This window comes from Eucyclogobius newberryi, unplaced genomic scaffold, assembly GCF_026437365.1.
Source record: "Eucyclogobius newberryi isolate DKJ021-1_F unplaced genomic scaffold, fEucNew1.0.hap1 SCAF_1, whole genome shotgun sequence".
In the NCBI taxonomy this organism is placed as follows: Eukaryota; Metazoa; Chordata; class Actinopteri; order Gobiiformes; family Gobiidae; genus Eucyclogobius; species Eucyclogobius newberryi.
The window spans coordinates 26,497,137-26,520,644 of NW_027315723.1; the positions used below are offsets into that span (position 1 = coordinate 26,497,137).

The following is a 23,508-nucleotide window of genomic DNA, read 5'->3' on the forward strand; positions in this document are numbered from 1 at the left end:
TAAAATGAATTACAATCATGTAAAAAATATTTTTGCTGTGTAAACAGTGTTTAATATTAGGTTATTTCAATGTTAATTATGGGATGGATTAATTATAAACAGTGACAACTTTTCTTGGACAACTGAGGTATGAAATAGTTAAGTTTTATTTAATTGAAGTAAAAAGCCTTTAGTATATTTCTTGGACCCGTTTACCCTTTCTACTGAACCCGATGTTGTACCAGTTTATTTGGAATGTGATTAAGGTATCCATAATATTCCATCAATTCAGAGCCAGAGAATCATTGCTGCTAATCATGACATTCCTTTGCCTTATAGCTTTAAACTATAATGCAGCAATGCTTAGTGGTTTTCATTCACTAAAACACAACTCATTTCTATTACGAGGTCAACTGATATGAATGTAAGATGACACAGTGGCAATGTCAAAACGTGAAGCAGTTGATCATGTCAGAATATGACATTCTCCTGTTTCCTTCCAACACTAATCCAGGTGTTTCCTCAACAGCTTTGCACTTCTATGACAGTAAAACATTCCAGTGACTGTTTTCAACAGATGGTAAAGTTGATGGGATAATATTGGAGAGTTTCCTAAAGCAAACATTTATAGTAAACATTGTATACATGTACCAATGGAAATGAAGATATTTCTCAAACTGCTCTGTTCAACTCTTGTCAGCGAAACTGTGCGTTTTAACTACTTATGCAAGAAAATAAATTTTAAGTCAATTCTTGAGAATGAGTCAATTACTTGCTTCATTTTTATACATAACAAAACAGCATGAGGTATGTTTTTTTTTTATAGTCACACACAATCAGCACAACGTAGTGGATATACAAAATATTTACAATGAATGTATTCAATAATACAAAAAGAAATTACACCTTGTACCAGTGGTTATTTAAAAGTCAGAATTGTCCATCCCGTATTTGCGACAGTAACAACTCTTCACCAATAGAAGGTTTTTGTGAGGAAACTGGCTGCCGCATTGAGCCAGGTTCCACTCGAGTCATCTTTGGCTGTGGTGCGAGACACGGCGCGGCTCAGGTCCTTCTCCGGGCTGTCCTCGTCCTCCGGGAGATAGTCCGGCAGAGCAGTGTTCTGTTGCACTTCTGCTTCACTGACATTCAGGGACATCAAAACCTAAACAAAGACAAGTCAATGCTCGCTTGAATGCCAGGTGCCACAGGGGGTCATCGTGTCGTTGGGCAAGACAGTTCACCCACTGTGCCTCCAGTGTCCATGTAATGTATGAATGAGAGTGAATGTGGGACAATGGCTGTGTCATCTAGGTTCATTAACATCCACTGTCCCCACCAAATAAACTAACAATAAATTGTAACATTTTGTAAATGTACAGCCAATAATAGACATGTCTAACACCCACCTCATCCCCTTCTTCATTCTTCACCACCTGTTGGGCTGACAGTGTCTTTGTAGCAGCAATTGCGGTTGCCAGGCTCTTTAACAAGAACATTTAGAATGAATACTTCCACCTATAAATCAATATCAGCTCATTTGTTTCCAGGCATACCTCAGTGGAAAGATCAGCACGAATGCGAACAGTGCATCTCTTAGAAGCCATCTGGAACGTGAAGCTGATGACTCCTTTAACCTTTAGGAGAGCTTCTTCACATAGACTGCGCTGTTCCTTGTATTTGTATAGGAAAACGTAGTTAGGGATTTGATACTTTCACGCTAGTCTGTGTGTAGCATTCAGTTTTCACTTACAGAACCATCCAGCCCTTGAATGTGTAGAGTCACAGACTTGGCCTTCTTATTTGAAGAGTTGATGAAAAACTGAGGTTTCTTTCCCCTCTCTCTGTCATGTGTGGTTGGCCTGGCAGTAATGGGTGTAATGAGAATATCATAGACTTCTCTAGCCAGGGATGTGAGGTCCACAGATAAGCCCTTTCTGCAAAGATGAGATACAGTTCAGTCATTATCATAAAACTAATATAACAGCATCAGGGGTTATAAATGTGCTAGAGTAAATAAAACGTACCTTTCCATGAGAGTCTCTAAGCTGACCATCATACCCAGCTCATTCTTCATGATGGGGATGTTTGGAGACATTTCACTCAAGTATCGCAAAGTCTGAGAACAGAGACGTTTAGGTTTAACATTGTTGTCGTTTTTGTCACTATTATTTGTGGTCCCTTGGTTTGACTCACCTGCAAAGTTGCAAGCAGCACCTCAGGGTTTTTATGGTCCAAGAACAGCACCAAGCCGGGGAGGCAGCCCTGGTCCTGGACAATCACCTCACGGTTCTGCGGCTCTGAGGCGAGGTCCCGGAGCTGGGTGACCACCGACAGTGCATCCATCATCTCTGTGGAGACTTGTTGAACCTGGTTAAAGATTCAATAAAGAGTCAATAATATGAACAAAAGTAACCGTGTAATTAGGGTACAGGACCCATGTGTACTTTCAATGATTTCAGGTTCCAATACTAGGTGAAATTTAACACTTAACTTGTATATAAAATGTTTTTGTAGTCAATTTTACAGGTTTTGAGGGATTTTTGACATCACTATGATTATATAAGAAAATGTAATTCATGAAATTGAAAATATACTATTAATGGATTTCAGAAGGATGAGACTAAGATAATCCTAGTCTCATCTTTCTGAATTGTATAGTTTATATTGTTCTGTAAACGTTACAGGGCATGTGACGCTGTAAATAGGTTTAGGCATAATAACCTGAAGCTTCAGCTTACATCTTTTTCAGCTGATTTTGTTTGATGCAAAGAAATGTTTGCAGCATGTACTCATTTATTGTATGCAACTGAAATAGACCATCTTTCTCTAGCAGGTAATGGTTATTATATTATATCATTACATTGAATCTCATGTTTTTATACTGTCACTGGGCATATTTACATTTGCCTGGAAAAAATAGATACCGGTTTTAGAATAAGTAGATTAGATTTTTGGTGTTTGTTACTGTCTGACAAATCAAAACATCCCGGTGACTTGTGATTTATTTAATGGATTTATAGAGTTACTGATGTATTTGAAGACAAACTCCAACCAATTTAAAATAACTATTTCAATATTTTCCATTTTCTCGTGCGTTTTTGTTTGAGCCACACGAGTTTGCCCTTTCTCATCATCCTCCTTGTCAAAACCTAGCGTGAACAATCAGAAATAAATAAGATTACTAACATCAGATGTAACTGTTGACATTGCATTTATAATAATCTGATGAATCCAGAATAACGATGACCTTTTTAATGCGCATGTGATGAGAACGCACGGTGCAGGCTAACGACCATGAGCTAACAAGCATCGTTAGCATCAGCTCACATCGTGTCCGGTTTATAAACAATCGTCAAGGCCGTCAGTGTCGCTAACCTTATCTTTAAATAAATATGTATTTGCCTTTACTCTATGGATTAGACACAAATACTAATAAAACTGGTAAAATATCCTTACCCACACTCGTCAGTTCGATTGAGAAATACAAATTTGGTGCTGAAGCTTCCTGCAAATGCTATTGGTCGAGCGGCCGTTGTGCACCTCTTAGTATCGGACGCTGCGATTGGCTGCGTCTCTCACTTCTGCATTTTGTAGCCAATCACAGACCACCTTGATGGAGCAGCTTTATTTGACTTCACAACTTGCGGTCAAACTCGAGGAAGATGAGTAGTTATTTCATTTAAATGTGATAATATGGTTTATTGATTGTCTCGAAGTATATTTCCAGCCGCATTTTTGGCTAAGCAAGAAAAGTCGGGGTAAGTTCGAGCCTTTCTGATCGTTCTCTGTTGTTTCCTGCGCATCCAGCGTTACTTTTGATGAGACGTGCAGCTTTCACACTGCGGTGTTTGCATGAAAACTACCCCAGGCACACAAAGGAGTAGATGTTTGAAAATACTGCAAAGATTCTTTATCATTGTAAGTTTATTTCTCTGGTGAGAGCTAACGACTTTATCTGAACGTGAATTAAAAGCTTTGACTTTGTATGGCTGTACTGGCTATGTTTACATCGTGCTCACCTAACATCTGATCGTTCTGAAGTTGGATTAGATCAATTCGATTATTGAAATGACATCTGGAGTGAGTTATCCGATTTCTTGATTATTTTTTACGCGTAAACTAAAAAAGCTATCTTAAGAATAATTGTTTTCGTCTTCCAAATTACTCTAAAATCCATCAACCGACACATGTCACCAGATCAGATTTGTTTTGTGCACGTAAACAGTAAACACACCCCAAAAATCAGATCTAATTATTCTGTCTGATTTATACCTGCTATGTAAATACACCCTCTGACATTTGGCACCAATTAATTACAACAGTCAGACATAAATTTGATTGATTCATTTTACCTAATCTACTAAAACCAGATGTTTTCTCGAACTAGGAGGTCAAATAATCACAGTGATTTATATATAACCTAAACTGTGCTTTCTTTCAGTTTTGATTGTTTTCAGGAGAAACCTGGCAGTCTTGCCTTCATTGCTTAAAAAGACCTTCACATGTCTCTGGTGGGGGACATTTTGCATGTACTGCGCATGGTTTTGGAGTATTTTGGAGCTCCCCCAGAAATGGTGAGCCCAAAGAATATTCTTCCTTATTTATTAGATATGAATTCTTTATCTGAAGTGTATTGTGTCTTGATGTAGTTGGTTCCTGTGTGGGACTGTGAGCTCTGTGGTCAGTATCGCAGCATTGTTAGGATGATTGGGACAAATCTTCAACTGCAGCCACCTCCAAGGATCCACTTTCAGGTATTTGTTGTTGTGGAAAATTGTCCGATACAATTTTTGTCACATTTTATTATTATTATTATATATATATATATATATATATATATATATATATATATATATATATATATATATATATATATATTTTATATTATTTTTTTTATTTTTTTTTAATTTATTTTCAGATTCCACTCTTCAATAAGCCTCATGTGGACTTAAACGCAGATACTCCCACCATCCCCTCGTTCGCTGACATTTTGTGGGTCAGTGAGGACGAGGGGAACAGCTGTACAAGGACCAGGTGTGTACTTTTGTCTATATTTACTCCATACATGAAAAAAATGTCAATTCTGTAAGTGGCATATGAGTCACATGTTTTTCTAAATTTTGTTGCAGGAACCATTTGTTTCTTAACAAGAACAATACTGTAAATAGGAATGTATCTACAACCCAGAGACCAATGTCACATCAAAACCAAAGAGGTTTCATTTCTATGAAACCAACTCCTGGCCCAGACGCTTTAAAGAAGATCTCTGCGTTGGAGACTGAGCTTCTCAAACTTCGAGCTCAAATCGCCCTGATAGTTACTGCTCCTCCTGTTCCAGGTACATGAACAATATTGAAAAATAAGTAAACCACAAAAAAGAAAACACTTATGTATTCTTTACTGTTAGATCTTGAATTTGCTTCTATGACGTCTCCTCCAGTCTTGACGTCGACACCTCTTCGTCCTCCTCCACCTCCTCCTCCACCTCTTCCCTTCTGTCCCAGCACCAACGCTCCAGTCCAGTCTGTCTCAGAGCTCATCAAATCTCGCAAACAAAACCATGACAAGAATCTTCAAAAGACTCAGGACAGTGCAGCAACAGAGGGGAGTGTGCTGCCCTCCATGTTGGATGTTCTCAAAGACTTGACTCAAGTTAAACTGCGCTCAGTGCAGAGGTAAGTTAAAGCATTTACTAACACCTTTTCTACGGACTTAATTGCAAAGCATGTAATGGTAGAAACTGTTTCATTTGTATTTCTAGTACATTACAAATGTTATTTGAAAACAAGAAATGTGTTTGTTGTGCATTATATGTAATCTTAAATAGAATATCATTCTGAGACAATGTGACACATTAGTGCTTCAGCCCCACAGCGAGAAGGTCCTGGATCATATACCACTGTCGAAAACATTAGAATGGGTCTCCTCTGTGGGCAGGATCTCATGAAAATGAGATTCCATATCTGTGAGGGACTATTCTGGTCAAACAATATAACCAATTACGGTAAAAATTGGAAATCCATTGTATATTAGTACCTATTGGGCCATATTTTTCCCTCAGTCTTGGCATTAACTTTGGCGTTGCGTTGCTCATTTCATTTCCTGACATACTGCATTAGTGCAATTGATGACCTTGCAGGGCATGGAATTCAAAACAAGAGGTGTGATCTTGCCGAAATATGAGGTGGAGTGAAGCAAATTTAGGGCGTGGTCTGGTGTATTCTGTGAATGGCCATAATTGTAACTAATAAACTTCTAAACTAGTGCACAGGACTTGTTACTATGTTGTATTATGGACAACATAATCATAACAAAACTACCTTCATGGGCATAAATAACACAAATACGTCTATAGAATAATGAATACAGTTCAATTTGCGTAGTTATATTTTTCTCCCTCTCACGTAAACAGCGCAGCACCGTTACACACTCCGCTCTTAAAGCTCTTTGCTCGACACCTCCACCTCTGGCGTTAGACACCTGTTACTGCGCGGTTGTGGCCAGACTGGACCATTCAGACTTGCATGTACTCAGCTTAGAGCGGAACCTCTATTAAGGAAACTGAATAAACCGTCACCATCACATTCACCCACAACCTTGTCCCAGTCAGCGTAAAACTGGTACAGACTGACGGCACAACACGAGATCCGCACATATGATCAAGCTTTCAGCCCCAGCACTCGACTCCGGAGCTGACCACAGTTGGCTCTGGCCTCGCTCCCACTGGACTACACTGCATCCCACCGAGCACTCGGATGTCCAGCCTCTTTACGCCAGCGTTAACGTCGTGAAGGCAAAAGAGCAACCTGGAACCACTCCCTGGAAAAGGCTCCTGTTAACGCTAAGTCCGGGGGTAAAATACGGCCCAATTTTGTTACACAAGAAATGCCAATAAGCAAGTTTTAGAAAGGTTTTCTTGCCCCCATTGGTGGTAAGCTGTGCTCTAAGTTAAGCAATGAAATGTAGATGCATAATGTGCACAGTTTCACTTTATCACACTTTCTCTGCTAGATCTCCAGGGGGGACTCCCGTCAGAAAGAGACGCAGCAGAGGGGGGGCTTTGCAGAGCGACCCTGCAGCTCTCATAGCCGAGGCGTTAAAGAGGAAATTTGGCCAACATCACCATAATAATTCTTCAGACAAAGAAAATTCACAGGAGTTGTCACCTTTTAGCAGTCCAGAGACACCCAAGGTTTGCACACGTTTTCCCTTGTGTACTACATTCAATACGTGTCATTATTTTTGTGATTATAACGTAATATTACTCACTCTTTCGACAGTTTTTTCACCACCGACGGAGCCAAGGCCGACGTCACCTGTAATTTAGTTTCAAAAAGCACACATTTATCCTCAAAGCGCAAAACAGGCATCAACTACTGCTTCTTTAGATATTCATCATTTTGGTTTTCACCAGCTTCTGACTATTTCATGTTTTGAGTCCAGTCCGCTTATGACTTCTGTAAACGTTTCACCTGTTTAATTTAATTGTGCTTGTCTTGTTTTATATGTTGTGCGTTGTATGAGTGTCATGTGTATGTCATGAGCTACACATGTGTGAACAAGAGATTAGATTTAGCTTTTTTATATGAATTACATTATACTGAATTGGATCATGTCATTCAAAAGATGTAGCATTTATCTTAATGTTTCTGGTCAATGTTCAAGGACAAGTGAATGTTAATATTTCTCTATGCAACTGCTGTATTCATTTTGACTTGATTAAACAGCACAGATGTTTACGACACACTTTTAATGTCACAAATCAATACGTCTGATTGTTTGAAATATGATCAAAATGCAGCCTGGGAAGTGCACACTAAAAAGTAATGCAAGGCAGGACAGAATGCCCTTCAGACCACACAATCCAAAGTTCATCATAAGTCAAAACCTCTATGAATATTTCAGTACCTTTCCTGCTCCAAAGACAAAACTGTTAAATAACCACCCTGCTTGGCTTTAAACTTAAGGGAAATGTTATAATGTTATGCATTTTTTAAAGTAACTTTCTTCATGTAGATAAATAAGTTTAATTCCATATTGTGGAATATTATAGTAAAAGGAACAATATTTCCATGGAAACGAGCACTCTCAGTGCAATAAAAGCACAAAAACATCGTTAAAAAGTTAAACTGTGGGATTTTAAATAGACAGCCTTATGCAACCCTCTGTGTAGCAATCCCAGTTAAAAGCAGCACGCAGGCTTACGTGTAGATTGAAGTGTAATACTGACCTACATTTACAAAAACACAAGTTAAACCCAGTGTCCTAACTGCATTGTTCTGTCGACGAACCGAAAACATAAGGCTTCAACACCCACATGACACCTTTCCTATACGCATCATCCCAAAATACAACAAACGTATTATGTCCAGAAAGAACGTGCGCCAGGAGCGCTGCGCTGTGATTGGCCAGGCCCCGGAAAGCCCCGTGCAGTGATTGGCCGGTCCTCCACTAGTCCCTCCCCAGCGGTGCTACAAACAGCCCCTCCCGCGCGCTCACTCTGCGGCTCACACACACGGCACCGCGGGGAAAGAAGCCCCAAGTTCATGTCGCCTTCTGCTCCAATCCACGACCACAACAAACACCAGCAGCAGCAGCAGCAACAACAACAACAACAACAACAGCACAATGATGATGAAGATGATGACCACGGTGATAATGACATGATCCGCGTCTTGTCCTGCTGCAGCGGACTCTCTCTGAAAATCTGCCTCGGACACATTCACTTGTTTTTATGGACAGCCACGATGGTTAAATGTCCTGTTTAAATGTCGAGGTATGTACACACACATTACCATAAGTCTCATGTTAGTGCGCAAGCGAGTTTTGGCGTAGACCTTCAAGAAAACAAACCTCCTAAACTACTTTCCCACAGTTGTAAGCATGCAGGATGTGAACCGGGTTGTTGTCTAATTTGTCGTGCAATCACAGGTGTCATATTGTCCCCAAACATGTTGTGTAAAGCTGTTTGTCCAAAGTATTGCTGCAGTGATGTGCTCGCGGTTGTCATTGCAGTGTATTGACAGCTTTACGGCAGTGACCCGCATCACCGGAGCATGAGTGAAATCAGATGAGAATCACATTTGTATGCACGCAAAACTCTATTACATTTGGTCAAAAATGAGCTCTCTTTTGTTTGTTTTGCTCCATCACCTCTCCAAGGAGACTGGCTGCATGATCATAGTAAAAGGACCCATGCCCCCTAAACGTCTCACGTGACTGGTCAGTGATAAATCTACAGCAAAGGATAAAAAAACAAGCATGGTTTGTGGACTACAGGTCCAATTAACTTGAAAAAACACTCGATATGTGTTCCTCAATGTGATCAATTGTCTTTGTCTACAAAAATGCGTGATTAAACTTGTTATAGATGCTTGATTGGTAGTTAATACTGCACTATTTCTGTTTTAAATGAGTTTTGAGGACACACAGACTTGGCCTGCAGAGGTAAACCAAAACCACTGCTGCTGCTGGGTTTGTTTCCATCCACAGGCTTCCTTCCCCTCTCTAAACAAAGCACAACATTCAATGCTTGACAGTTTGTGGCTCCTTCCTGCAGGGTAAAACTGCAGATTAAATGAATGGTTTAGCTCCCATAAAGATGAGCTTCTGTTCATTCAGCACAGTGCACCCACCCACCTCTCTCTGTGGCACTCTGTTAGCACATGGGCCATTATACTGTAAATAGATGACCTCAATAAGGGACTAATAGTTGGATGAATGAATGTATTCTCCAGTGTTGGGTGTTTTCAGGTAAATGAATGCAGCACGTGTAATACAAGTTCTGTAAGTTCAATTAAATGGTATTTTAAGAAGCAATATGAGCGCTACCAGAATGACACACAGTTCAGCAATTCCACTGAGCTGTATCTGGTAACATACATTTTAATATTGCCCTTTACTATACAATAAATATCATTACTGCACAGATAAACTAAACAAACTAAAACTAAAACTTTCAAATTATAGATTTTGAGGATGTTATTAAGAGTAAGATAAGCCTTTATTTGTCCCACAATGGGGGAAATTCCAATGTTGCAACACACCGTAGGTACAAAAGTGAATAATAACAGAAAAACAGATAACTTAAAAACACTCTTATAGAAAAGTTCTTTTACTTATATATATATTATATGACAAGCATAACAATAGTGACACTCTTATTTACAGCTGTTATAGGGACAGAGAATATTGAAAAAAGAGTATTGCACATGAATGAAAATAAATAATTTTTTATTGATGATATTGCCAGGACAGGACCAGGAAACGGCCCCTCACCAAACATTTACCGCCCCCACATGGACCAGGTATGAAAGGAGATCTAAAGATACAAAGTTATTTTCACCACTGAAACAAAATAATTAAACTGTTAAACTTAGGATGTTTATGTATGTTATTTTTTTATAATTTATTCAAATAAATAAATAGAATTAATTACATAAAAGAGCAAATTAGAGTAACACCAACATGACTCTGAATTTGTGTGCGCAGCAGCTCATTGTTTATGTATGTAGAAGTTTTAAACGTTTTAGTGTGTAAAGTACATTTGGAGTAGAATACTTTACAGCGAGTCAAGTCATGGATTAAACAACTCTAATACTAATATGTTCCAATGTTTTTAATAAATACATTTATTTGGCTTTTTTAAATACCACAGTGCAGAATTTACATTTATATTTTTATTTGAGCTGCTTCGTTACATGTCGCTGTCCAGAGAGGAATTTCAATGTAAATGACACCAAAGTGACTATCATGACCTCAAATAAAAAGCAGAGCAAAAATCAATGTTCGTTTTCACAAAAGGTTTTGAACTTGGCCAGTGCAGAGGAGAAACGTCCCCAAAAATGAAGTTTGTGCTGCCGAAAATGGGTTATTTAAAGTTAGAACAAGATCACATTGAGAGTGCGGAGTCGGATGCCCAAGACCTCCGACAGGCCAGAAGGACGAGCCATGTGGGACCCTGTGATTAATGTGCAAATCTTGGCCACGTAAGGCCCCTGCCAGTGACCCACTTTACAGACGCAGCGCTGAGATCTGTCACTTCTCCACAACGTCAAACATCTAAAAGTGAAACGTTCAGTGCGGCTTGACATTCACGTCCGCTAAGATGGTTTTCAACATACTATTTCTTGCCATTTTGGATGTAGAGTGTTAGGAAAGCTATAAAAAAGCATTGTCAAAAAGGAGGAGCGCGCGTGACGCTGTCCACTGGGTCACTGTGACTTTCAGCGCAGTTTCTCGTTTCCCCGCGCTCCCCGATGATGCTCGTTTGATGCTTTTTTTAATCTGAGCTTCTGGTTTGCTTCACAGGGTTGTGGAGCAGTCACGCTGAAACGGACGGAGCAGAATGACATACAAGTTTGCCAGCTGGGTAAGAATGCCTGCTGACTCTTAATGGCACGATTCTTTTTTTTTTTTTTTTCGAGTCTGGCAACACTTCCACGTTGTATCTTTTGCCCCTGTGGTCTGCGGTTTCAAATGGTTGTAATCGCTGACCTACACGACACTCACAGTCACAGAGATGGATAAAAAGTGCACTCAAGACGTGTGATTAAAACGAATAAAACTAACACACTGAAGCTCGATATGTGAACTATTATTAGGCCGGATCTGGACATGTAATTGCCAGAGTGACCTATATTTCCAGTAGCAAACAGACCTGTGCAGTGGGTGTGCATATGTCCTCCCATAATGTCGGAGGGCGGTGTTGTAATCTGGTCTCTGGCTCCGGCTCCCGCTGACCTTGTCGTTTATCGGCCATCGTTTCGTGTTCCGTCATCTGATTGTATTTATGAACACGGAAGCTTTTACCAAGACGCTGTCAACCTGCGATAGTCAGTGTGGTGGAGTTTTTTTCATTCAAATTTTTACAAAATGTATAAAGAAAAAACACAGCATTTGTTTGATTTACTGTCTAAAACACTACTACTACCACTACTGTTAACCTACTTTATTATAATTTTTCTTTACATTTTGTCACGCTTGAACTCAATCCCTCCATTTAATCGAAACATGTCTTGACCCAACATAAATAGAATAAATAGAATGGCATCGTCCGACTGTATGATTACTATTGCCATTAATACATTTGGTATGAGGACTGGACAGTTTTCCTCATATCAATTGTCAAGTTTTGTATTCGATTTCATGATTCAAATAAACAAACATCCAATTAACACACAATTATCCAATTTAACCAGTTTAACCGGTTTAACCCCCCAAAGTCTGAACTCTGCTCCAATGTAAACACTTTTACTACCACAGGATTGTCTGTAGACTGCCAATAAATAAATACCAACTCAATATTTGCTTTTTGCAAATGATAAGATTTAAGTTTTCTTATACCGTACTTTCTGGACTATAAGTGGCACCTTTTTTTTTTTGGCCGAGGTGCGACTTATACTTATGTTTACATTTATACTTATATACTTATTCTTATTCTCCGGAGCGACTTATATGTGATATTATTTGTCATTTTCACACTTGCAACCACATTTCATACTCCAGTGCAACTTATATATGTTTTTTTCTTCTCTATTATGCATTTTTTTGGCTGGTGCGACTTGAAGTCCGGAAAATTCAGTAATTTGATTGACTGCCCAGCTCTAACTGACTCTTATCAATAAAACATGCATTTTGTTTCCATGTGCCGTTATAATAGATAAATATATTTTACATAGATGATTTAAGTGTATCAGAAGCCTGTGGCATCTAGCCTTTTTGTGAATGGCCCTCGCTGGCGCCAACACACTTTCTCACACACAAACTATCTTTTATCTCACAGTCTTTGTCTCATGATTTCTGGCCGCAGCCTTGTGTGTGTGCGATACGTGATGTTCAAGGCTAAATGTGTGCGTCTGTGCTTCTGTGGCCATGTGACTGAGCCTAAAGAGAACACTTCAGTGTCGAGCGATGGAGCAGCTCCTAAACAACATTCCTCTTTTTCTGTATTCCACGTTTACCAAAGGCAGTTTTGTGTCAAGTTAATTAGTCTCCTGGTTGTGAGCGTGTGTGACTTTTCAGAACACAGAAGCCTCATGGTCGTCCCAAGAGAATGTGTCACCTCATCCTGTTTTACTAGTGTCCTATTATTTTTAAAGCAGGATGGCTCGCACTGCTTTTCTAGTCTTATCCTCCTTTGTTCAACACATTCTAGTAAAAATGGCAGCATCATTGACTTGAATACACTTACATAAAACCAAACCTCTTTCCAAACTAAATACCACACAGCCGGACCTGTAGCAAAGTATACATGCATAACATTAAAATAACAACTTAATATAAGGCTAGAGCAGGAATGTAGGCAGAATCAAATGTTTAATGTGTCAATACTAGAGAAACATTGAAATGAAATTAGCCTGATGCAATATTAAGATTGATAGAATACTTCAACTCGTGCTCAACTCTCAACATCTCCAATTTAATAATAATTAATCATGTGTATTCAATAGAAATAACACAAGATGCATCAATGATATCTGTAACGTTTGCCATCAAAGTTTGTTGAATATTTTTCCACTGCTCGTCCCCAAAAAAAGCCTCAGTATCCTGTATTTAGTGTCACTGACATTAGATTTTGACACGAAGGAAAAGGTTTGATACTCAATGGCCATTCCAATACCACAATAACTGAACAAAGTATCGCAAAAGTATCGATACAGCACAATTGGCTGACGCAATAGTTGGTATTGCAACTTAATGAATCTATTGCAATAACACAAAGTTTAAGACAGATATGTATTTTTTTTTAAATGAAAAGGTTGAAAAAGGCTGATTTTATTCACAATTTTCTTTATGCTGTCCAAATTAGCCTCAATTAAGTTTTTATTTTGACAGTTTGACTAATACATAAAGGGATGACAATATTTGTTTTCATAACTGATATTATTGTGTCAAAAAGTACAACGTCACATCACTATAATATCCATGTCGCAGCGCTTACATCATTACACTTACAATTATTATTTGTATTGATATTTTCACCTCAAAATGAATATTATGTTGTGGTCTTACAGACTAATAGCTCTGATAAATATCTAAACATTTCCAAATCTACTCAGTATCAATACCTTTTCACATGATTATCTCATTTCAATACAGTTTGAGTTTTCTTTATGCGTGTGTTGATAACCCTATTGCAATATTCACTTCAAAATGGACAGGATTTCATAACTCTGCAGATGTTAGATAACACAAATCGAAAGTGGTCTTGTATTTGTATTTACGGCGTTGTGTAAGGTGTTTCACTATTGTCCGCGGTGGGTACGTCTGTGAAGCGCCAAAGCTGTTCTTTCTCACAAATCCCATTGGCCCGTCCCCGTCACTGTGGAGAGAGCGCAGAGCGAGGGCGAGCGAGCAGAGGGGGAGGAGGAGGGAGGAAGAGGAGGGAGGAGGAGGGGCCGTGGACTCCATAACAACACCAGTGAGAGCGAGAGGATGAGGAGAGGGAGAATGCGGCAGAAGCCTCAAGAACACTGGCACGGATCACTTTGTGGGGCTCCTCCGCACGGGACAAACGCTCAACTTTCTCCACCGCCTTCTTGTTTGTTCTTTCAACCGTCTCTCCTGTTTTCGTAGTCGTCTTCGTCAAGCTCCTCGACGCCTTTTTTCTTTTGTATTCGTCACTTATGACAACCTGACAGCGCGCGTCCCACAGAACTCCCGTGTTGTACTTTCTTTTGCGGTTGCTGTCATGCCCGTCCTGGAGGGTCTCTGGGTTCCGGACATCCGACTGCAGGACTCCGGGCTCGGGGGCGTTGTCGACGTCTGTCCCGAGGATGCCCCCGACTCCCCGATGTGGGGTACTCTCAGGACACCCCCGGTCACCTGTGGCGGCGGGCTGTCTCTGGCCTTGGAGCTGCCGACGCTCATTCGGCAGCTGCGGGCCGCGTGGAGGGCCAGGCGGGGCGGCGCACAGAGCCACCCGAAAAGTAGGAGCGAGGACTGGGTAGAGCCGGAGGAAGAGGAGGTGGAGGAGGTGGAGGAGGTGCAAGAGGAGAGCCAGCAGAAACAAGAAGGTAACCCAGACTGAGCTTTACTGTGTCACATATAGCGGCTGAAAGTGCTGCAAGTTCACATCAATATTTGAAAAGATTTATGTTTGTTTCCCAGCGCTGTTTATCATTTATTCATTTGTCTCGGTAACATGTTTTATGCACGAGATCGGCTTTGTTGTGTCTAGGGATGCCAAGATTATTTGGTAAATCGTGATTATTCAAACAAAAAAACATGAATAATTGCGAGAATCGTGAGTCATTTTGGTTTATTATTCACCGCCAAAAAAGCTCAATGTCAATTTTATCTGCCGGTTTATGTGATAGTATCGTATATTTTTCATTTTTCATCAAACTAGACTTGTGATTAAAAGGAAGTTAAAGATGTCACTGTTGTTAGGTCAAAGTGCCAACAATCACAATCGTGAATAATCGTTAACTTCTCACAATAATCCAAACACTAAACTTGGATATTGTGACATTCTTAGTTGTTGAAAGTCCAATCCAGAGCTTTTTTAGAAGATATTATTTGACAAGTGGCTTTTCCCTTGTCTTATATTGCTTGTTTTGATTTATAACTTTTTAATTTCGGCCTTTGATTGATTCCATTTGCAAGTGAACTCCAAAGTAGCGTAATATTGGCATTTGCTTGTTTATTCGATGTGGATTCCCCTCACAGTCTGGAGTCCTCTCTCTCTCTCTCTTTCCTCTTGTTCATTGTCACTAACATTGTAAGAAGGAAGCGTCCGAGGCAACAGGCCACACAGCTTTTTATTATGACTCAAGGAGACATTAAACAAGCATTACTGTAGCGTTTGGCGTTGTCAGTAGCTGTGTAAGTGTGTGGCGGTTTGTTTACGTCGTCTCAGAGCGGAGACAAAATAAAGGATGCGTTCAAAGTCATCGTTCATTAAATAAAGCTGCGCGACCATCTGGCGAGGCGCAGCTGCAACGTGACACGAGTGTGACGCCATCCGCTGACCCCCCAGAGGTCCGGGCCAGTGGACGGCCGCTGACGCAAGAAAGTTGAGTTCTAAACACTTTTAATGACTTTCATTCTAGGCAGCGAGATAACGTCCAGCTCCAGCCTAATTGAGTTCACTTTAGTCCACTAACTTTACAACACGTTTACCATTGTTCAAATATATTTAATACTGTTGTGCGATACAATACGATAAGCTCAATTGTTGACAAAACAGAATGTATTTTTCTACCTTTTTAATATTGTATAATAATATAACTATTTGGTCTCGTATTTGTTCTGATCAATACTATTTTGAAATTATCCAGGAAAGGTCCAGTTTTCTTTTTCAGAACTATACCTGCTCAAATGTAGTTTTAGTTTTGATTAGTATCTAGGTATAAGCATTTTTTTGTTAAGTCTAATATTTATTCACGTTAATTGCTTCATAAACTCTCTCCCAAACGAACAAAGGACCAGGTTTGAACACAGAGTTTGAATAAAGACTAAACACAAGCTCCGTGTCGACGTGTGAATGTAATGTCTCCGATTTGCACGCTGAATACAAAGTGTAAAACTTGTATTGAATCTGTGGTGATTCATGCTGAGGTGATAAACCTGTGCGCCTCGGCGAACGGCGATGACCTCACTCGATCGACCAGCCTCGGTGAAAGTGTATCAGAAGAACAGTGTTTGATATGACTACCACAGGACGCGCGGCGATAATGAGTCACCGTGACACCGCCTGGCCGTGGTGAAGTGTTTTAGACAATATCTGGCTGTAGAATTTGATTTTGTGCTGATATTTCGCTGTGGATGATTCACTCTTTTTGGGAAATATCCAATTAAAGGGGACATATAAGGCAAAACCGGCTGTGATTAGCTTTTAACCTCGTTACAACAGCGTTTCCTCATCATTAGTTTACTCAGAGTTGTTTTGTTTGATTCCTGCATGTTTGAATAACATATTGTCCTTTAACTGAGGCTCAAGTGCTCAGAAAATTCCTATTTTCACCTACCCCCTATCATCATCCCTGTACTTAGTTGTGATTATTTGAAAATTGAAGACTCTGAGTGATGCATGTAGGGTCATAAAATGTCACGTAACCAAAATAAAAACATGTAAATGACAATCTGCTGCTTGTTACAGAGGCGGGGCTTATCAGTTCTGCCGTTTTGAACAGGAAGTCAATGGATTTAAGTCTATTATTCAGCCGTTTTGCATCAATTTTGCAGTTTAGAATGACCAAAATGTAAAATGATGATCTACTGATGTTACAGTCTCCATCACCTGTTTAACAAAACCTGCAAATGTTGAACCTTATCATTTTTTGTGTGGGATCGGGTTCTCAAACAAGTCATTTTAAGCGTAAAGCACAATCACAGCAGTGTAATTGAATAAGACCAGCGCTCACTCGTGCTGACAGCAAAGATGTTGAACTGTGTGTGTCGTTTTTGTTTCAGGTGAATAGGGACAAACCACAAATTCCAACCTCGAAACCTTGGCTGCCCTTCGAACGCTGATTTCTTGAACCTGATCATGTTTATTGTTTTCACCAGGTCCTTTTATGCTCATTCAGAGACAAAAACAGGTGAGGGGATGTTTGTGTCTCTCCAAAAGCCTGTTCTGCATCCACGAGAAATAACATAACTTACCATAATCGTGTCATTTTTGTTATTTTTTTGCATATGACCAGGCTTTGAACGCCCCCATCGATCTGACTCATGTTGTTCTCCTAAATGACCCAGTTATCAGCTGCAAAGAAACAATGACCTATTAACCACATTGAGCGTTGTCGAGGCGCGGGAGAGGTAAACAAGCGCGCGAGGTGAGGGATGACGGATGGGCTGGCACATTAAGCAGACGTGGGCGCGTTGATAAGAAACATGCCAGCGGTGTTGCAGCACGGGGGTGTTCTTTTCCTGGTGATGTGTGCCAACTCACGGGATGAGGACACGAAGAGGCTTTCCCTGCACTTTTCTTGTTCAAACTAGGCCAACGCGGGACTTCATTGCTCCTCCCTAAGGATGTTTGTTTGTTTGTTTGTTGGATTAGGGGGCTGACTCGGCTCCGGCGCCACATGTTTTATGTATAGATGCCACACAGACGCACTAAAGCCCGCTGCAGTCGGAGTAACCTACATTTTGCATTTTGTGTGTCTTAGAGCAGATGTGGCAGCTCAGGGAGGCTCACAGGGCCATTAGGAAGGAGTTTAGCTGCTTTTAAAAAATCTTGGTCAGGACCCGCAGAGGTGAGGCGAATCAGCAAGATTAACCAGATGATACGCCCCAGTTACGCTCATCACGGCTGTAAATTATTCAGTTTTCAGGGTTTTGTCATTTGAGAGTCAGTTTCCTCTGTGTGTTGTGCCAGTGTTGAGTTGTGTTCTTTTGTCAAGCTCCTGAGGATGTGTGCATTTGACTTAAAACATGATTTTGTTTAGGGAAAGGCGATATATCGGTCTAATATCAATATTGTGATATCGTAAGGTTTTCCAAGATATTGATATCAGCCCAGTATTTAAAATTAAGATCTTTGGCATCAAAATTTTCAGCCCCAGGCCTGGATTTATGGGCAGTTTATGTTAAACGTACAAATGCAAGATTATGTAAAATAGTTGGGTTGCTGTGACGACAACTGAAGGGGAAAGCCCAATGTAAAAAAAGTTGTTGGGACATCCCCGTGTAAAAAGAGCTTAGCTTCAGTGATAATTAGAACACAATGTGCACTTTTAGCTCCGTATCTGATGAAGTGTTCAGACTGTTCCAGCTGCAGTGTGCCATAAAATCCATTCTGCTCAGACAAACAGAACAGATTCTTGCAGCGCAGGAACACCAAAGACCACTGGCACAACCTTCTCTGTCAGAATAAATATATAAAAGTCATTTTTGTTCACTTCAAAAAGTGGTACCATTATTGAACACCAAAGACATGATTATTGACAGATCAAAAGACTTATAGCCATGAGATTAATACGGTAAATTTGTGTTCCTGTATTGTATGTTCCATATTCCTGTGTTTATGCTTCCTGTTAACTGATGATATTTTGAGGACTTTGAGACCCATTCAAAGTATATAATGTTTTGTTTTGAATTGTTAATAGTTATGGCTATGTTGCTTGATTTCCATCGCTCTGAAGCCTCTGCCCTCCATCCGAATCTATAACATCATCATATTTTAGAATTGTGAATGCAACCTACCGGTATTCATTAACTTCTATGATTCTGATTATCATTAGAGCGACAGGAGCAGTAGCTCTGCCCTGTCTATCTCCCCTTTGTCCAAATAATATTCCCCTTTACCCTGGAAAATGTCACCAGATGACAAATCAGATGTGACAAGCGTGGACATGACAGAATGTGACTAATAAGAACCCAAATGTCTCCTATTCTGAAAAAGGCCTGTTCTCAATTTGTCCTCTTTGTGCGTGCAGCTGGTGGCAGAGTGCGCACGAGACACACGGGTGTGCTGCTGGAGAGAAGAGGCTCCTATCCTCTGATCGACCTGCGTATCCTCAACAGTAAGAGCTGCACCTCAGTCCCACAAACAAGTGTTCAGCATTTGTCATTATTCACTCACTCTGCAGATGGACAGTTTTTCAACATCTGTTCTGGAAAAGCTCCAGGTTTAACCCATTTAAACATGACTGTGCCTGTTCAATACGAGTTGTATATATATTATCACCGCACAAAAACACAATAGTCATTTTAATGTCTTTCATTTTAATACTCATACATGCTATCACAAGCACAACATCATGTGAACATTAATAGATCGATGCTAAGCTATTGTGCTTGATGTACTTAGAGCAGGGGTGTCCAAACTTTTTTTCACCAAGGGCCGCATTTTGAAACTTAAACGGGGCAGAGGGCCACAAACAACTTGACAATGTCCAATTTGTTGAATGACAAAGTGAGTCATTCGAAATTTTGCATTTGATGTAATTGCGATGAGCCTCCACACCTTTAATTATACCTCGAACTATTAGGTTGGTATAACATCAATATGCCTGCATTTATCCAATTTCACAGTAAAAAGTACTACTTTTTGTCGTTTGGGCCGACATAGCAGGAAGCTGGAGGGCCAACATTGGTCTGAGGGCCGCATTTGGCCCCCGGGCCCTAGTTTGGACATGCTTGACTTAGAGGAATCATGTGATTAATACAGGACACAATGTGCAGCTTTCACTATTTATAGAAAACAACCTGGCTTATTCAAACACTTTTTAGAAGCATAGACCGAGTGCTGTAAACCCAATGACACACTGACTCGAGTGTAGTTTTGAGTGTCATCATGGGTAAAGTCAGACAGGATGGCACTAAGATCATTTGAATATTGACAGTTTATATTTTAGTTGTTGTCTAGATCTAGATACAGATTCATACACTTTTATCTTGCAGCCACACAGGCCTGACAGGTAATGAATAATGACTGTACCCATGTTAATGTGTGTCTTTCAGCCAGCGCCCAGCAGGGGGAGGTAGAGCTGTGTAACAGGAGGAAGGTGAAGCGCCTGCTCAGTTTCCAGAGATACTGTCACGCATCCTGGCTGCTCAGTGGCCCGGTGCCCCACAGCCCCGGCTCCATGCACCTGCTGGACGAGGACTACCTGGGCCAGGCCGGGGTCAGGACTCACACTAAAACATTGTTCTAGCACTTTGTGTATGATGTATGAATAACATTTGTTGTGTTACAGCACATGTTGTCTAAAGTCAGCACATGGAACTTTGATATTTTCCTCTTCGATCGCCTCACTAATGGTAATATTGCTTAACATATATTTATCAACTAAAATTAGGCCTTTTATTTTTAATCTAATGAGCATTTTGTCTTGCAGGAAACAGCCTGGTGACCCTTATGTGCCATCTCTTTAATGTTTACGACCTCGTCCACCACTTCCAGCTGGACATGGTCAAACTACACAGGTTTCTAGGTTTGTGGATCAAATAGACTCATGAATTAATCTGATATTAATGTCTATGTGTAATGAATGCGTCATTCATACATCAAAGGCTTTCGATTATTAACTGCTACATTTTTCTAGTGTGCCTTTGTTCAGGGTGATTTATTCTATTTGCAAAGACAAATTAACAATGGAAAAGTAATGGGCCAAGTGGAGTCAGGAAATCCTTGAGTATGTCATTGTAAAAAGGGTCAAAGATAACAACTCTGACCACTAGCGGTAAGAGGAGGAACGCGTCTGTCGTGGCAGATCATTCTTCTTCTTAATCTGCTATCATCGCTGCAGACAGTGCTGACGTTCCAATGCAGAAGGATGTAAAAGAACGTATAAACGTGCTGTAGTTGACAACAGCGCTCACATTTGAATTCAGATCACATACTTTCACGCATACAGTGGAGAGTGTTGTCATAGAAACGAGGTGCGGATTGTCTCAGTCCGATCGCAACAATATAAATCTGAACTATGAATTTAAATGATCTTTTCTCTCTCCAGGTATGGTGCAGGAGGACTACCACTCCCAGAACCCTTATCACAATGCTGTCCACGCTGCTGATGTCACACAAGCCATGTACTGTTACCTGAAGGAGCCCAAGGTGAGGCACACACACACACACACACACACACACACACACACACCTTTCCAGACATGCATGTAAATACAGGGCAGTAATGATTCCGTGGGCCTGCTCTCTCCTTGACATATTGCATTAGGCGGCGCCCCTCGGGGATTATTCCTCCTCATTTAGGATTGACAACACATCCATCCACCGCTGCACAATCCCCTCTGACCAGATTAAGTGGCTGTGCATCTTTTACTCTGCTGTAATTGGCTTTCTGATGCAGCTTTTCTGTTAAGAGCACTCACATAAATGAATCGATCATGTCAGTACAGTTCAGTGCAGAGTGGAACACAAAAACACATGATTTTAAGAGAACCATTGAATCATCTAGGTTTTACTGTCCAGTCTAACACGCCACACTTTTGATTGTAGAGTTTAGTAAAAATGTTACATTATATGTCATAAAGTACAAATCTCATAGAGTCAGTATTCACTTGCCACCTATTGTTATGTAGGTCATTTAGTACAAGGTTACTTAGTACATTGTTGTTGCCTCATAGTTTGATGTGTCATTGCTCCCAGAGGTGTATCTAAAGTGAGGGGCCCTTGGGTGTGTTGTAGCTTGCAGAGCAGCTGAGTCCTCTGGACATCTTCCTGGGTCTAATGGCCGCAGCTGCCCACGATGTGGACCACCCTGGGGTCAACCAGCCGTTTCTCATCAAGACACGGCACCACCTGGCCTCACTGTACCAGGTAACACAGTGCTGAGTGGACCAGTGCACTGTGACATTTACTCACACTGTGTCTGTGCTGCAGAACACATCTGTGCTGGAGAGCCACCACTGGAGGTCCACTGTGGGCATGCTGCGTGAGTCCGGCCTGCTGTCACACCTGCCCCCGGACATGTCGTAAGGCATTCTCTTCAGATCATTTGTGTATTATAGACTTGCAGAGTGAAGTAGTTTCACACGGACACACACTGACCTAGTCCCAGAGGCACTGGACATTGACACAGTTTGTGGGTGTTAAGTCTGACTCTGGTGCTCTGGGTGTGACAGGCAGGACATGGAGCAGCAGCTGGGCTCTCTGATCCTGGCCACAGACATCAGCCGACAGAACGAGTTCCTCCTGAGCTTCAGAGAGCACCTGGACCAGCAGGACCTGGACCTGCAGCTGCCGTCACACAGACACTTCATCCTGCAGGTAAAGAGCCACTGCAGCATTTGTGTTTGGACTGCACATTAGTGAACTCCTCCCCTTTTATTAGGACGCATACCTGTTTCATTTGTGTTTGTAGATCGCTCTGAAATGTGCTGACGTGTGTAACCCGTGCCGTGTTTGGGAGCTGAGCCGTCAGTGGAGTGAGAGAGTGTGTGAGGAGTTTTACAGGCAGGGTGAGTAAATATGTACAAACAAATGGCCATGACTTTGTGTGTCCTTGTCTCTTGTGAAAAGTGCTTGCTACAGAGAAATGCAGTACTGTTATGAATTATTAATACTAACTGTCCCTGGTGTGGTGTTCACAATCCTCTGAACAAGCCTTGACTGAGGCTTTTGTTTTAAAATAAATATGACCACAGAAACATGTCTTGTTAACGGTTTATCGATAATCGTGATTATTCAGATCACAATCAAATGAAAAGAGCCAAAACATATTAATCGTGACTTGTTTAGAATGAAAATACATTGTTTTATATTCAATGTATTGCTTAAAAATACATCTAAATATTTTTGCCACATTAATACTAACATTTTATAGTGTGAAATCCTGACTTCTTACTTTACTTAACCAAAACCATGAATGAGGTTTATTTGATTTAATTTCGCTTTATATTTCAAGGTTTGTTCTGAGATACAATACATAGATATACTTATTATTTGAAAGGACACATTAGAGTACCGGTCAGTTTTTGATTGTTCTGTAATTTGGCAGGTGATTTGGAGAGGAAGTTTGACTTGGAAATAAGTCCTCTGTGTGATCAAGAGGCCGACTCTGTCCCGGTCGTTCAGATAGGTAAGTACTTTATCCACGTACATTAAAAACTTGT

General features: G+C 40.6%; 3 protein-coding genes across 4 annotated transcripts in view; 2 read left to right on the plus strand and 1 right to left on the minus strand.

Annotated features, from left to right (window-relative positions):
- Positions 1 to 837: 837 nt before the first annotated feature.
- On the minus strand, positions 838 to 3,506 carry armc1l (armadillo repeat containing 1, like). The gene is made up of 7 exons (XM_072441807.1): positions 3,439 to 3,506; positions 2,176 to 2,349; positions 2,007 to 2,098; positions 1,733 to 1,916; positions 1,536 to 1,652; positions 1,389 to 1,463; positions 838 to 1,144 (listed from the first exon to the last, which is right to left on the minus strand). Exons 2-7 carry the CDS (start codon positions 2,326 to 2,328, stop codon positions 950 to 952), a joined length of 816 nt encoding a protein of 271 aa, XP_072297908.1. The 5' UTR covers positions 2,329 to 2,349; positions 3,439 to 3,506; the 3' UTR covers positions 838 to 949.
- Positions 3,507 to 3,605: 99 nt separating this feature from the next.
- Positions 3,606 to 7,370, plus strand: mtfr2 (mitochondrial fission regulator 2). Its single transcript, XM_072441795.1, is given in 7 exon segments — positions 3,606 to 3,740; positions 4,424 to 4,556; positions 4,632 to 4,736; positions 4,901 to 5,016; positions 5,112 to 5,657; positions 6,994 to 7,174; positions 7,263 to 7,370. Coding segments are annotated over 6 exon segments (1,062 nt in total). The 5' UTR covers positions 3,606 to 3,740; positions 4,424 to 4,484; the 3' UTR covers positions 7,305 to 7,370.
- Positions 7,371 to 8,624: 1,254 nt separating this feature from the next.
- Positions 8,625 to 23,508, plus strand: part of LOC140356672 (3',5'-cyclic-AMP phosphodiesterase 7B-like) — an 18,172-nt gene continuing 3,288 nt past the window's right edge. Inside the window, exons 1-12 of one of the 2 annotated variants that reach the window (XM_072441826.1) lie at positions 8,625 to 8,758; positions 11,293 to 11,353; positions 19,371 to 19,457; positions 20,398 to 20,561; positions 20,634 to 20,697; positions 20,775 to 20,870; positions 21,393 to 21,493; positions 22,082 to 22,213; positions 22,277 to 22,368; positions 22,519 to 22,663; positions 22,758 to 22,854; positions 23,394 to 23,474. In XM_072441826.1, coding sequence (XP_072297927.1) covers positions 8,738 to 8,758; positions 11,293 to 11,353; positions 19,371 to 19,457; positions 20,398 to 20,561; positions 20,634 to 20,697; positions 20,775 to 20,870; positions 21,393 to 21,493; positions 22,082 to 22,213; positions 22,277 to 22,368; positions 22,519 to 22,663; positions 22,758 to 22,854; positions 23,394 to 23,474 — 1,141 coding nt within the window. In that variant the 5' untranslated portion in view covers positions 8,625 to 8,737. Of the gene's footprint in view, positions 8,759 to 11,292; positions 11,354 to 14,660; positions 15,000 to 19,370; positions 19,458 to 20,397; positions 20,562 to 20,633; positions 20,698 to 20,774; positions 20,871 to 21,392; positions 21,494 to 22,081; positions 22,214 to 22,276; positions 22,369 to 22,518; positions 22,664 to 22,757; positions 22,855 to 23,393; positions 23,475 to 23,508 lie in introns of those variants that run through there. The other variant, XM_072441818.1, reaches the window with a different exon arrangement.